Source organism: Gavialis gangeticus, unplaced genomic scaffold (genome assembly GCF_001723915.1).
Source record: "Gavialis gangeticus isolate Ggan-Ray unplaced genomic scaffold, GavGan_comp1, whole genome shotgun sequence".
Lineage (NCBI taxonomy): Eukaryota > Metazoa > Chordata > Crocodylia > Gavialidae > Gavialis > Gavialis gangeticus.
Genome location: NW_017729030.1, coordinates 22,768,654 through 22,781,923, shown reverse-complemented (window position 1 = coordinate 22,781,923; position 13,270 = coordinate 22,768,654). Strand labels below are relative to the sequence as shown.

The 13,270-nt window shown below is 39.9% G+C and overlaps 1 protein-coding gene across 1 annotated transcript in view; it reads right to left on the bottom strand.

Annotated features, from left to right (window-relative positions):
- The window catches only part of SYNPO2 (synaptopodin 2), a 187,888-nt gene extending 178,051 nt beyond the window's left edge, over positions 1 to 9,837 (bottom strand). The window contains exon 1 of the mRNA XM_019522030.1: positions 9,583 to 9,837. Within this exon, the coding sequence (XP_019377575.1) occupies positions 9,583 to 9,687 (105 nt within the window). The 5' untranslated portion in view covers positions 9,688 to 9,837. The remainder of the gene's footprint in view (positions 1 to 9,582) is intronic.
- Between the last annotated feature and the right edge of the window lie 3,433 nt (positions 9,838 to 13,270).

Sequence of the window (13,270 nt, the reverse complement as noted above, 5' to 3'; positions counted from 1 at the left end):
ATGACCCGACCCCTACTCAAATTGCTTACATTTTGCGATTAGACATGAGGTAATCAGCGGAGGGGTATATCACTTTATCCCACTTCTGTTTCCAAAACAAGTCATTCTGTCATTTCATTTGAAATTTTACAGTATTCATTGATATTGGCTACAAGCATCCATAGTGTTCAAAGTGACTGTGGCTCACTTTCCACCATCAGAACTGTTCAGCTGGTAAAAGGATGGTAGAAGTCTTCAAGTGCTGACCTTTGCTAACAGCAGGTTACTGAATAAAGTAGATCAGTGACTTAATCACATCAGCTCTTCCCCATGAGGAGTTTTGTTCATAATTTATGTTTCTAATTAAATAATTACACAACGATCTGTTGTTTTAAAGTCCCATCCCTCCGCTCATAAAGTCAAGGCAAAACTCCCATTGAGTTCAATGGGAAAATAAGGGAGTTCTTTTCACAAGGCTTTCTCTAAGGCAGTTTTAACTGCTCAGATTTTAGAACAAAGATGCAACATTTCTCCTGTCACTGCAGAAAGCATTAGTATTTTGCTAGTTCAGGGGGGCGGGGGGCAGGGCAGCCTGTGGTTGCTTGGCATCGGTGTTATGGGCAGCTTCTGTCTGTGGCACATGGTTAGGTAGCAGAGAGGGCAGACAGCACAGCAGCAGGTAAGGAAAGGAACAGAGAGCAGAACAGCAGATAGGGCAGGGCAAAGGGACCAGAGTTGAGCTCAAGAAGGGCGTGAGGCTAATTTGTGGCACACTTCTGGTGGTTCACCTATCTGAGACAGAGTTTAAGGACAAAGAATACTGATGATATTCAGGAATATCTGTCTGCCATTAAGGATATTAGTTATTCATTACTATAGGGCTACAACACTGACTTTAGTAGCATCTTGCTTTATCTTTATAAGCTTTGTTCCTTAAATTTCAAGCCTGTAGCAATTGTGTCACACGTGGCATATTTGTCCACGCAGAAACTGTTATATGTGCAACCACGAAGACTAATGATTTGCACAGAAAATGAAAGCTATCCTGCAATTGTGGCATCTTTTAAAAATTTATTTTTTAAAGATGAGTATGAACTGACATGGGTTCTCTGTTAGGAAGAGTAAAGCTCTTTCTGTGATGTGCACAAGAACTGGGATTATCCTTTTACAATATAATATAATCCTAAAAGATTTCATAAGCATAATATTCTCTCATGATGCTTTGTTTTGATTTGGGCCAGAAAATCCTTATTACTATGTTCACAATACAAATAATATGCAAATAACATAAAATGAACTACAATAATGCTTTGGGGAATATTTTAAGTGTTTCCAACAAAAGACTCAATCAACGAAGCCAAACTCTATACAAAGGGACTAATGTAATTCATATTTGGATTCAGCCTTTGCTGTCTTTAGAATGAGCTAATATGCATTGTATTGTTCACTCTGTCCCATTGGAAACTCTCCTAGTATAAGTTTTGAAGTTTATCTATTAGAAACAATTACAAATGTATATATCTATCTGAACTGTCTATCTATCTATCTGGATTTGCTTAAATGCTTTTGGAAGGCATGCTAAAACTAATGTGGTATGTAGGGTGCATGTCAAAAACAGGGTAAATATTCACGTGTCCATTTAGCAACACAATCCTAAATTGTCATTGTCTTAGTACTGAAAACTTCCCTTAGCACAGCTATTGGAGTGCAAAAATTTCCTCCACAACGAAGTGCCTTAAGAATTCACAGGCCCAGATAGACCCTCCACTAGTTAAGGTACACTGCAAAATATTTTTACAATGCCTTTCTTGTTCTGAAAAGGCAATGATACAATTTCTCAGAGTCAGTGTTGTTTAGAACTAGCCAGTGTCAACTTGGTTTTGGCAAACTTATTTTATTGTTTCGATTTTCAAAATAAGTTAATCAAATCTCTGTATTGGCTTGTTCCTGCCTTGTTATAGTCAACTGAAGATTTGCCAATAGAAGCTGAATTGGGGCCTGTGTGCCTATGCAAAATTCTATCAGTTATTAAACTGGTTTAGTCCTAAGTAAAGGATCCAGTAAAATCTCCTTCAGAAAAGGGAGAGAAATGCAACTGAATCAAACAACATCTTGAGCAAAGGACTGTGTAACCAGACCTTACAGGGTACCTCGAGTAGGCTGTCAGACTGGGAAGAGGAGTGAATTTCAAAATAAGGGTTTCAGACTGGAAAAATGAGTTATATTTGAAATGCATTAGCTAATAAACTTTAACAAACAGTTTTAAACACAACTTAGGACAAGTTGAGTTTAAAAACATATGAGCTCATTCCAGCTCTGCTTGAAAGTCTTTACTGGGATAACCACGACCAGCAAAGATTTTTAAACACAAGCTATAAAGTTGTATTTACAATTGTATTTTTTGAGACCTTAGTTGACACACTTTCAAATATGATATAGTTTTCCCTTTCTAGGGAAACTATAAAAGATTTCTCTTTGAACGTACCCTTGTTGTCATCATGCAAGCATCAAGCATTTCAATTATACTAATTTTGGTCAGAATACAGAGAAAGTGAATCAGTCCCTAATATGAGTAGGATTCCACCACTGCTCTTATTCAACATTAATGAAGGTACCTGAATATGAACTTTTATCAGCTTCAGTTCAGGTGGTTTCAACCCTTTGTTTCAGTTTCAGGTTCCTTTGAACCCAGTGAAGTGAATTTGAAATTGAAATTGCAACCAGAGAATTTTTTGGACAGATGCCTAAACCTAATATAATTGTGTGACCAATTGCCTTTGGCACAGCTGGCATAGTTTCATTGTGAAATAAAGATAAAACACAAAAATATTGTTATTTATCCAGGGATGGCAAAATGGTCTGTTCTTAGTTTTGGCAAACCTAATTGGTTTTCTTTGAACCCTGAATTAGCCAAATATCTCATGATTTGAGCTAGTTCTATGGTTAATATTTACAAAAAGAATCTGAAACCAAAAAAACTGGAGATTTCAATGTAATGATATTTTTTAGGTTTGATGTATAAAAATGTTTTATGTGAAAGCAAAACTTTTTGGATGCAAATATTCTTCATAACGGGAGCATCTACATGTTGCCTTACAGTAATATAGTGATGAGCTATGTCGCTGTATGGTGCAGTATGGTGACGTAGAGATTACGTGGGTCTACATGTGATCGGCAGGTACGTCACCATAGTGGCAATGTTCCCCCAGTATACTGCGTCACTACAGTGATGTAGTGGTGAAATCTAACCATGTGCTACACGCATGGTGCAGTGACTGCCTGTACAGAGCCATGGTTTAGTACTTCCAAAAGCAAGTACTAAAGCACAGCACTGTAGCAATGTCACTGTGCAGCAATATGTAGATGCACCCAAAGTGTTGCAATTCATTCATTCTAGTGTTTCCAAAAAATACACTCAGCTTTTGACCTTCCATTGCAAAAGTCTTCCCAGCTGCTGTTAGGCACTTAGGACATATGAACACTTTCATGGGACTCGGTCTATGATCACACAGCTTGCTTTAAACTGTGTGATCATAGATTGAATCTCTGCTTGTGCACATGTTCATCAGTACCAGGAGCCACACCAGGAACAATTTAAGTAAATCCAGGTGTGGGGGTTAACAGATCCATGGATGGGGAGGGCAGGTGTCCAGCCAGAAGGAGAGAGGGGGTTGGAGGATGGGGGATGAGGTAGGAAAAATGCAGCCCTGGGGCTTTCCCAGGGTTGCATTCCAAAGGTGGGGGTACAAGTTAGCCTGATCTACATAGTGCACTTCTTTAGGTGAACTAAATTATATCAGGCAGGCCATTTTTTGCCCAATCTAAACACCATAAATATATGTACAATTTGGCACTTAGACTGACCTAACCCGAGTTTAGGTCAATCTTAGTTTAATGTCTGGGCATATCCTCAATCTTATACAAATTAAAACAAAGGAAGGGAAATTTACAGTGGTTTTTATCTCACTCTAGAAAATATATTTTCTGAAGTTTACAGAGAATTCACCTGTACTGCAAAATATATGGTAAATCTCTGTTACTGTTTTACAAAAAAAATCCATTCTTTCCCCTAGCAAAATCTTATATTATTTTGTCATTCATATCAGAAAGAGCAGGATCAAGCCCTATGTTTGTAAGATCAGGTCCAGTGTTTGTGCCCATGGAGATAAAACATGTCAGCTTGATACCTTTGGAAAGAAAGCTTTGGTGCATAAACATGTTTATATTCAGAATAGTCTTAGAACTTGAAATGAGGCACATTTCTCAATAGTACTAATTCCCCTAGGCTAGGGACAGATGTTGAGCCTGAATTGACTCAATCTTTGCTGGTTAGTCTAACCTGCAAAGCTTGAACCGATTTGGAGGTGGATAGACATTCCCTTTTCATTCTAGAAATGCAGGCACATGCCTGCAGTGGCTCTGGGTAGAAGCTGGGGGGCACTAGGCCAGCCCTCCCTTTACTTCACGGTGCTGAACTTAAGGGGTGTAGCCAGGCCCTGGCAGGACACTCTGATGTCCCCCCATCTCCTGAACAGCCCAGCAGGGAACGTTCATCACCCCTAAGTGTTTATCAACCTATTAAGAAAACAAAGCCTCTCTCACTCTTCTTAAACAGCTTTTCCAGGGAAGGACATTAAGCTAGTGTTGATTAGCTCCAAATACCTGTCCACCCTTTTTATTTCCTACAGCACAGACTGTAGCCAGAATGCTAGCTACTACTGAGGTGTCTGTGTAAGGCAGAGAGGTGGGAAGAATAATCCCTGCTTAGGAGGGAGAAGCCAGGCAGACACTCTGTGCCTGCAAGTCTCTGCCAGAGGTGCAGCCAGGGAGCAGAGGGGAAGGGCCAGCCCTGCCGTGAAGCAAAGAGCCCTACTCAGTCCAGAGATCATGCCAAGATGCTGGAGGAATCTGGTTTATCTTAAACTAGCAAGGTGTCTGGGACAGACATTGAGTAAACCGATATGAGCCAAATCAGTTAAGTCTGATACTACATTCAACCAGGTTTATCTCAAACCAGTTGCAGCCATTTTCAAACTGGTTTATGTGCTCTGAACATCTGTTCTGTTACAGGTTTAAACCAGTTTTTCATCACTTAAACTGGTTTATGTGTAAAATCTGTCCCTAGAGTCTCAAGCATTAATAAAACATTCTACATAATAGTTCAGGGGGAACTGGAGCCTGTTCTTTTTTACTTTCACTGGTAATTCTTTTTTTCTTTTAGGGTAGTGATATGGAAAAAAGGATTGAATTTCCTTTGAAATGTGCAGGGGTCTGAGTAATGGAATGTATGGTGCTTCACTAGTTGAACTCTGCAAATAAGTCCCCTACCTTAAGCTAACAAGACTTTGACAGATATAAGTAAATGAGATCATTAAGCTGCTATTTGTTACGCATAATAAATCAAATACATCCATGGTGTAAAGTCATTTGATTTCTCAATAGCATGATACTAGGAATGAATCTGCCGCCCTTTTCCCCCACCCCACCTCACATAATGTAATGGTGTTTGGCAGGAAAAATCAGAGAACTAAATTGGAAAGTCATGTTTTTCTTTTAAGTGGGTTTTTAAGGTAAGTTATACAGATATTTGGTGAATTTAAAGTTCTGAGTAGATTTCAGGAAAAAGTACAAAACAGGCATTCAAAGATAAGGTTGGCCTTCAGTCCTTCACTTGTGTCATTGTGAAAACAGGGACATGGGCCCAAAGGACAGCTTATTCTCAAATGTCTTATCATCTGAGGCAGTTCTTACTGTTATTTCAGAACCATTTCCCTGCTTCAGGAAAACCCTTAGGCTTTTGCTATTCTAAATAGGAATGTGTCATGAATGGGGCCTTAGTATGTTCACTGTATATCTGACCTCACAATTCTGTTCTTGGGTTTAAAATGTTGTATAGCCAATTTCTTAATAAAATATAGGAAAACCCTCTTTAAATAAAACTCTAAAATATTTCCATAATGTATTTATTAATGAACTGTTGGGAGGGTATATTTTGGTAGATTAATGGCTTTAGCAGCTTTGCATCAAATGGGACAAACATTTTTGTTAAATCAAAGTTTGTTCTGAGTGAGAATTATTCCCTTCCTTGCCACCCTCCAAATAACTGGAATTAAAATGGTCAGAGTAGTTTAAATCTTATTTAAAGATGAGTTTTTGTAAGCAGGTGAATTCTGCCACCACATTATGAGCCTGTGATTTTATCGGGATTTTAACATAAAAAACCAGACATTATTATATGAGGATTTAAGGACATCATTTTATAAGGACACACATACCTGATGTGGTGTGAGTATTCTGAGTAAGTAAAAAATAATCCAGGGATAATAATGAAACTTTGGGGTGGGAGAACTACTACCCCTCCAACAACTCTTGGAATAAGAAAACCAGACCCTGCTCCATACATCTAGACAAGACTCTCAGCAATTTTCAGGGACTTTTGTTTGTTTATGGACTGTGAAAATGGGACAATTGGTCAGGTATCACCCAGTCATATGTCATCTTTTTGTTAACTATAATAAAACTGTATTTCTTTGCAGCAAATATAAATTAAGCAGCAAATTACAAAAACAATTTTGAAAAGTGATCAGTGTGACTAGTGATCTTTTCTGTTTGTTATATATCCAGTGTTTCCTTGTATAAGTGCAATAGAGGCAATTTTCCCCGTCTTTGTCACAGCTTCATGGATTATCTCATTTCCCACTGCTTTACACTTCTCATGCTTTCAGTTGTGCATCCCAGGTCCCATTCTGCTGGGGGCCTGGCTCTGGGTGGGTTTTCCTCCAGAGCACATTAGCACTACAATGTACTCAAATTGCATGGGCACCTCTGAGAGCAAAAGCTCATCAGCATTCCCAGCTCCTGCTGGCAGAGAGAGGCTAAAGCCAGAAATAAACATGGAGGGCCAGATCCTCTGTGGTTGTAAATTGGCAGAGATCCACTGACATCTTTGAAACTGGGCTGATTTATTCCAGCTGATGACGGGGATCTTGAACTTTTAAAAAAAAACATGGTAACACAGTTTGGACAATGGTTCACTGTTAAATCCTGAGCTGGATAGAAAAATTGCCATATGGCCACATATCATCTGCATAATCAAAGACACAGTTAGGAAATCTTGGGGAAAGTCCCCCAGCTTTTTAAAGGATTATTCCAATTAGTGCTCATGAGGAGTTGCTAGGCTGATAACAGTATGAGCCTTTATTTTTTTCTGTCTACAGAATGTGCCATACATGAGTACTTCCAGGCTGAAGGCTGGCAGCAGAGCAAAGGCTGTTTGGAGTTAGGAGGGAGAAATGTTGTGCAGGAGAAAGAGGGGGAAATGTATTGGCACAAGCTGATCATAAGCCCTGGTCCGTCGGGGCACCTCAAGTCTGACAATGGGAGAGGGGAAGGACTGGCTGACCTGGAGATACTCTAGATGTGAACATCACTTGGAGAGCTTGATAGCAGAGCCCCTAGTGATCCCTGTTTGGATTTTAACTGTTCTGTCCCTGGAAGGTCACTGGGTTGGGAGGGAAAGAGAGGGGGGCTGACAAAGTGGGATCTCAGAAAAAGTCTTGGCCTTAAGCTGGACCTTCAACCAGACAAAAAGTGTGAGCTTTCAATTACTCTGGGTCTGGACCAAATCACAAGCAGCAGCAGAGGAAAGGAAAGCTGGGAGTTTGTAACCAGCCCCACAAGCCTTCAGCTGACCAACAGTCCCTTAAAGATATAAAGATACACATATATGTGTGTGTATTCATGTGTGTGTGTATATGTATACCCCCCCATATATGTGGTTTATGTCACAAAGTACATTCAGTTTGTTCCATTACTTGGCCTTTTACTTGGCCTTTTTGTAGGAAAAAACACACACATTTCTGTAACGATCTACCACATCTAAAAGATGCTTGATTCTTCTTTCTAGAGAGGGGCCATGATGGTTACTAGTCTGAATGGCTCAGCCAATGTCAAACATTATTGGTTCACATGAGGAAGAGCTACTGGTTTTGATTTTGCAAAACCCCTTGTTTGAAACAGAGATGAGTCGAACCAAAACCATATGTCATCATAATTATCATGGATTTGCTTTTGGTTTGACAAAAATGCCACTCCCTTCTGTCCATTTCATTACTTTTGACATTTTTCCTCAAAGTTTTCACTAGATGGCAGGATTCCTCTGTCAGCTAGTTCTGATAGATTTACTTGGGAAGCAACAGTTGCATGCCAGCAAGAGGCTAGTTTTTCTCATAATCTGTTAGAATATTGTAAAATGTTTAAAAACAAGCATAAATTAGCAATACTTAATTTAAAAAAAACCCTTGGTAGTTATGTTCAATAAACTGCAGCTTTACTACTGAATAAAGTTAATGTTATGGCTGGAAATCATTCAGAGAGAAGAGAATGCCAGATACTATTTCCTTAGTAAAAAAACTGACACGGTCTTCTATTTTAAAACAAAATAAAATCCTTCACAACTGCATATATTTCTGCTGCATTTGAAAAACTAACTGACCCTATTATATAAATGCAGCTTTAATTCGTAAGCATATTATCAGCTAAAAGAAACACGGGCTTAAATTACAGAACTAATATAATGCATCAACACACTAAGAATATACCAAGATATCCAGCATTGAGATTATTATAGGATAATGCATTATATTCCTTTGTATTATTTTGCTTCCAATTGTATGGGCATAAATATATGACAGCTTCTGGATTTCAGGTTACATGACGGGACACATCATACTCATTAGTTCAAATTCTGTTTTCATACCATTGCAGTCAATGGATTTGTACTGATAACATAGCTATGGGTAGAATATCACCTCCTGTCCAGGAAGACCAAATGTAGCAACATACATTTACATAGTTTCTAATAAACATGGCAAGCCATAGTCTTTGTACTGAAGTAAAACATTTATTTTAAACAAACATAGTTTTATTTTCAAATTACAAAGTTAGTTTTCAGAGAGATTTCTTGTAAGTTAAACTTTAAAACTCTATAATTTATTTTCATTTCATTTTATATAGAAAGACTATCTATAGAACGGCCAACAATTTTCAGTATCATCCATGGAATACATACTAGAGCACATTTGACCTCTGCTAACGCTGTTTCCAGGATAAGCCTCTGGAAACAGCAATAATTCTCAGGATTCTCAGAATAATGCTTTCCAGGATTCCCAAAATAGTAGGGACATTTTCCCATGCTAAATCATTCATTTCTTCTATGGCAAGACAAGAGAAGGAGTCACAAATGGATGGTCAAGGCAGGGTTTGCTATCTGGAACACTTACATTGCAAGGCACTAATCCTCCTCAACAATACCCACTGATTTCAGTGGGAATTGGAAAGATGCATCAATTCCTTTACATGCCTGAAAACAGCACTGGCACTTGTGAGTACCTCTTTAGTACCAATACAAGCGCTTCTTGTAAAGGGCATTTAAAATGATCGGTCTTGCACCTGTAGAGCTGCCTCAACAACATCTCTGGCAGATTTAAAACTAGCACCACAGTAAAACCCACATGAAGGTTTTAGACTGAAACGTCTCATTCAAACAGTCACTTTTTTCCCTCCCTTCAATCATAACACACAGATAATATCCCTGTAGCCTACCTTGGCGATTTGCAAAGGCTGCTTCTGCTCCTTGCCACCTTGTAGTCTAAAGCCCCAGGGGGCCCCTCCACTCATGGTAATGCAGATATAATCCCCTGTACCCATTTTCCTGGTGCAGTTAGGCTGTGTTCATTTGCAGAAGAAGATGGAAAAGTTCTCTGGCAGCGAGAGATATTCACTGAACTTGAGACTTGCCTGCCAGGCAGAGCTAGGGAAGCAGAGCACCACACTGCTGCTCCTGCTGCGTACTGCACTCTCTAATGTAGTCATTCACAAGACTGCAAGAGCTGTCTGAGGCTAAGGGCACAGCCCACTGCTTCGTCAGATTTCCATGCTCAGCCCACCTTCACAGTAAAGTAAAATAACGTTGAGGAAACGCACACACAAGCAATGAAGCCATAAGGCTAAAACGGCTATATTTAAACACAAGAGCCTCTGCTTGTGACAGATCAAAACACCAGAGAAAAAGCAGTGTAAATTTCCCAGGGATGATTTAATACACAAAGTTGACTTTTGTAAATGGCACCAGACTTGTTCAGCTTTAATTTCTGGGTTTTTTGAGCTCATGCTTCAAACAAGGGAGGAAAAAGAAGACATAAAGAAAAAAATCTTGTGGATTATTTGCATAGATCAGTGGTTTTCAACCTTTTTTTATTATTTGTGGACCCCTAAAAATTTTCAAGTGGAGGTGAGGACTCTTTTGGAAATGTTGAATGGAGGTGCAGACCCCTCTGAATTGTAAGTGTGCATATTCACCTACTTTTGATTAATCGTATCATCTTTCACAGACCCCTTAGACATAGTACCATGGGTTGAAAACCACTGGCATTGATGATAAGCCTAGGTTTAGATTCTCATCTGTCCTCAGTATGTGCTTGGTAGACATCTGTGGGGATGTAAAAGAGTTACAACTTCTTGACCCTGGAGCTGGTTGTAGCTTGGTCTTATCCCAAGTGCAGTGTAGAGCAATTCCAGGCTCTTGTTCCAGGCATTTCAGCCTAGTCATGACTCCATCCTTTTCCTTTCAGCCCCCCCGAGCATTTCCGACCCCCCATGTGGGGAAGGGGAGGAAGCCACAGAGGTGTTATCAAGGAGTTCTTGTGGCACAATCCCTAGATGAATGTTAACCAAGCAGTCTGTATTATAGGGCAGAAGAGATGGTCAATGGGAAATGATCTACTCTGGGATTTGGAAGAGACTGAGGAGTGGGAGGGAAGGGACAGAAGCTGTGAAAAGCTGGGGGTGGGGGGTGCAGGTGGCAGGGCAAAAAGGGACAAGGTGACCAGCTGACCCTCCTGCCCACTGCTTTCTCTGCTATTCCTGCTACAGGAGCATAGGAAGGGGTGAATTTAAGATGACCCTCTTATAATTAGATGCTATACCTGGAAAATTATCATAAATTTATAAATTTTCCATACAAAATCTAATTACTGGGAGGTCATTTTAGATTCAAGATAATCTTAGATTCAAGTAAATTAATAGATGAGTTGTTAGAAAATCATACTCGAGGATCACACTCAGAAAGGGATTGGCTGGTGATGACCCTGCTTGAGCAGGGGGTCAGATAAGATGATCTCATGAGGTCCCATCCAGCCCTACTTTCCTATGATCCTGTGATAACAGACTTAAGAACCTCAGACTGAAGAGGCCTATTTTCATTATAACTCCATGGAAGCTAATTCTCTTTCCTTTCCCTGGTGTTTTTTCTTTCGCAGTAACAAGGGACTGTTGCTTTCGCAGTAACAAGCAACAATGATCTGTTGCTATAATATCCAGCATTTTTTTTCTAAGCTTCTGATTTTATAATATCTTAAGGACAAAATATGTGGATGTCTAGAGAGACAGCACAAGTGAAAACTACTCCCTCCAATTACAACAGCATAGCATTAGCATATAGCTGTAAAATGTTTTGTAAGTGACCTAGGAGAAAATTAGAATCTTTTCTTAAGATAGTGAAGCTCAGACTCTACCCTGTCTTCACATTTAAGAACTTTTGTGATGAAGCAATGTAGTTTTTGTACATTTAATAATGGTGAGGGCACCCATGGCAATTAAGTTAGGTTTTTAAAAATGTAGGCAAAAGTAATAGATAAAATCTTATCTCCCCATATCTGATTTTCTGCATGGCAGAACGGGGACAGTGTAAAATACATACACTAAAGAAGTCCATCATTGCATGCATCTGTGTTAGGCTAATCCCATAATTGAGCTGGGAGCTTGTACTTGGACAGAGCTATTTTTATCTCTTTTGACCATATAAGAGAACTGTGTAAAACTCTTAACTGGACAGAACCACTTTTAATCATTATTCTTCAGAGAATAATGATTCCAAAAGTAACTAAAATCTAGAAATCAGCTGAATTTATTGCATACCACACAAGAGTCACTGCTATAAATGCCTGCCCAAGGCAAGGGTGTACTTGGTAGCCATGTTGGTCTGAGACAAAACGACACACAAAAAACAAAAAAATGATACCTTTTATTAGACCAACTGGAAATTGGTCTAATAAGTTATTATTTTGGAATCAAGAGTTCTAGTTTTTTGTATGCTCAAGGCAAGAATATCTGGGCTGTCCTTGCTGGTGAGCCTAAAATCCAGTTGTGTGATTAAGGCACTAAAAGTTAGAGTTGACTTGGGGGTGCAAAAACAGCAGCCATTGCTGGCCCTGCTGCTGTTGCCCAGCAGGCAAAACTACGCAGTTACATTTGTTTATTGCCCTTTTAGGCAACAAGAGAAAGGGGTATATGATAATGGGAATCAGCAGAACCTGCATGCCTATCAAGCATTCCACAAATTTCTTTTAAAAACATTGGTTTTCTACAGTTTTCCAAAACACAAAAGTAAAATATCAGGTTTGGGGGCCATCCCTATAGAGTATATCAGTATTTCTGTAATATGCTGCTAGATGATATCTAGGGACCTATTGACATTGTGATTTTGCAAATTTTGCAGAAATTGCGAAATCCAGCATTGCCTGCAAAAATTGGCAATGTCTGCAAAATCTGCAAAAAAAAGAGAGAAAACTTATTGAAAATAAGTCCTCATGGTGCTGTGGCCTGGCTGCACAGCCTGCTGGGGGGAAAAGTGCACAGCCCGCTGGGGTGGGGCGGGCTGCCAGCATGAAGGGTAGCCCAAGATGGCTTGGTTGAGAGGTTTGTCATGTGTCCCCACTCCACTCCACCAATTGGGAACAAGGAGTGGGGCCACATGCTGGACAGCCCTTGCAACCAATCAGCGGTGAGGAGAGGGAGTGGAAACTATCTTGGACTGCCCTTCATCCTGGCAGCCCCCCTCCCACCTTCCCCCTGGTGTGCTGCCCACCAGAACACAGCACCATGAGGACTACTTCTTATTTTCAGTAAGTTTTCTCTTGTTTGGGGCAGATTTTGCAGACTTTTTCCGCTTTCGCAGGCAATGCTGGATTTCACAATTTCCACAAATCCCACAAAATCACAATTTCGGTAGGTCCCTAGATATAACAGCCAGTCCTCACAGCCATTCAGTGCTGAGGGGTGGGGCCACTGGGGCTCCTTGGTATGGGGGAGGGGGGTCCCACCATGATCAGCCTATGAAAATGGCAGCTAACCTCGCAATCTCCCTGCAAAATCAGCCAGCCACCTCCTCGAGTTGGATAGACCCATAATTATAGCTTCATAGTTTCATAGTTTCATAGATTTAGGGTCGGAA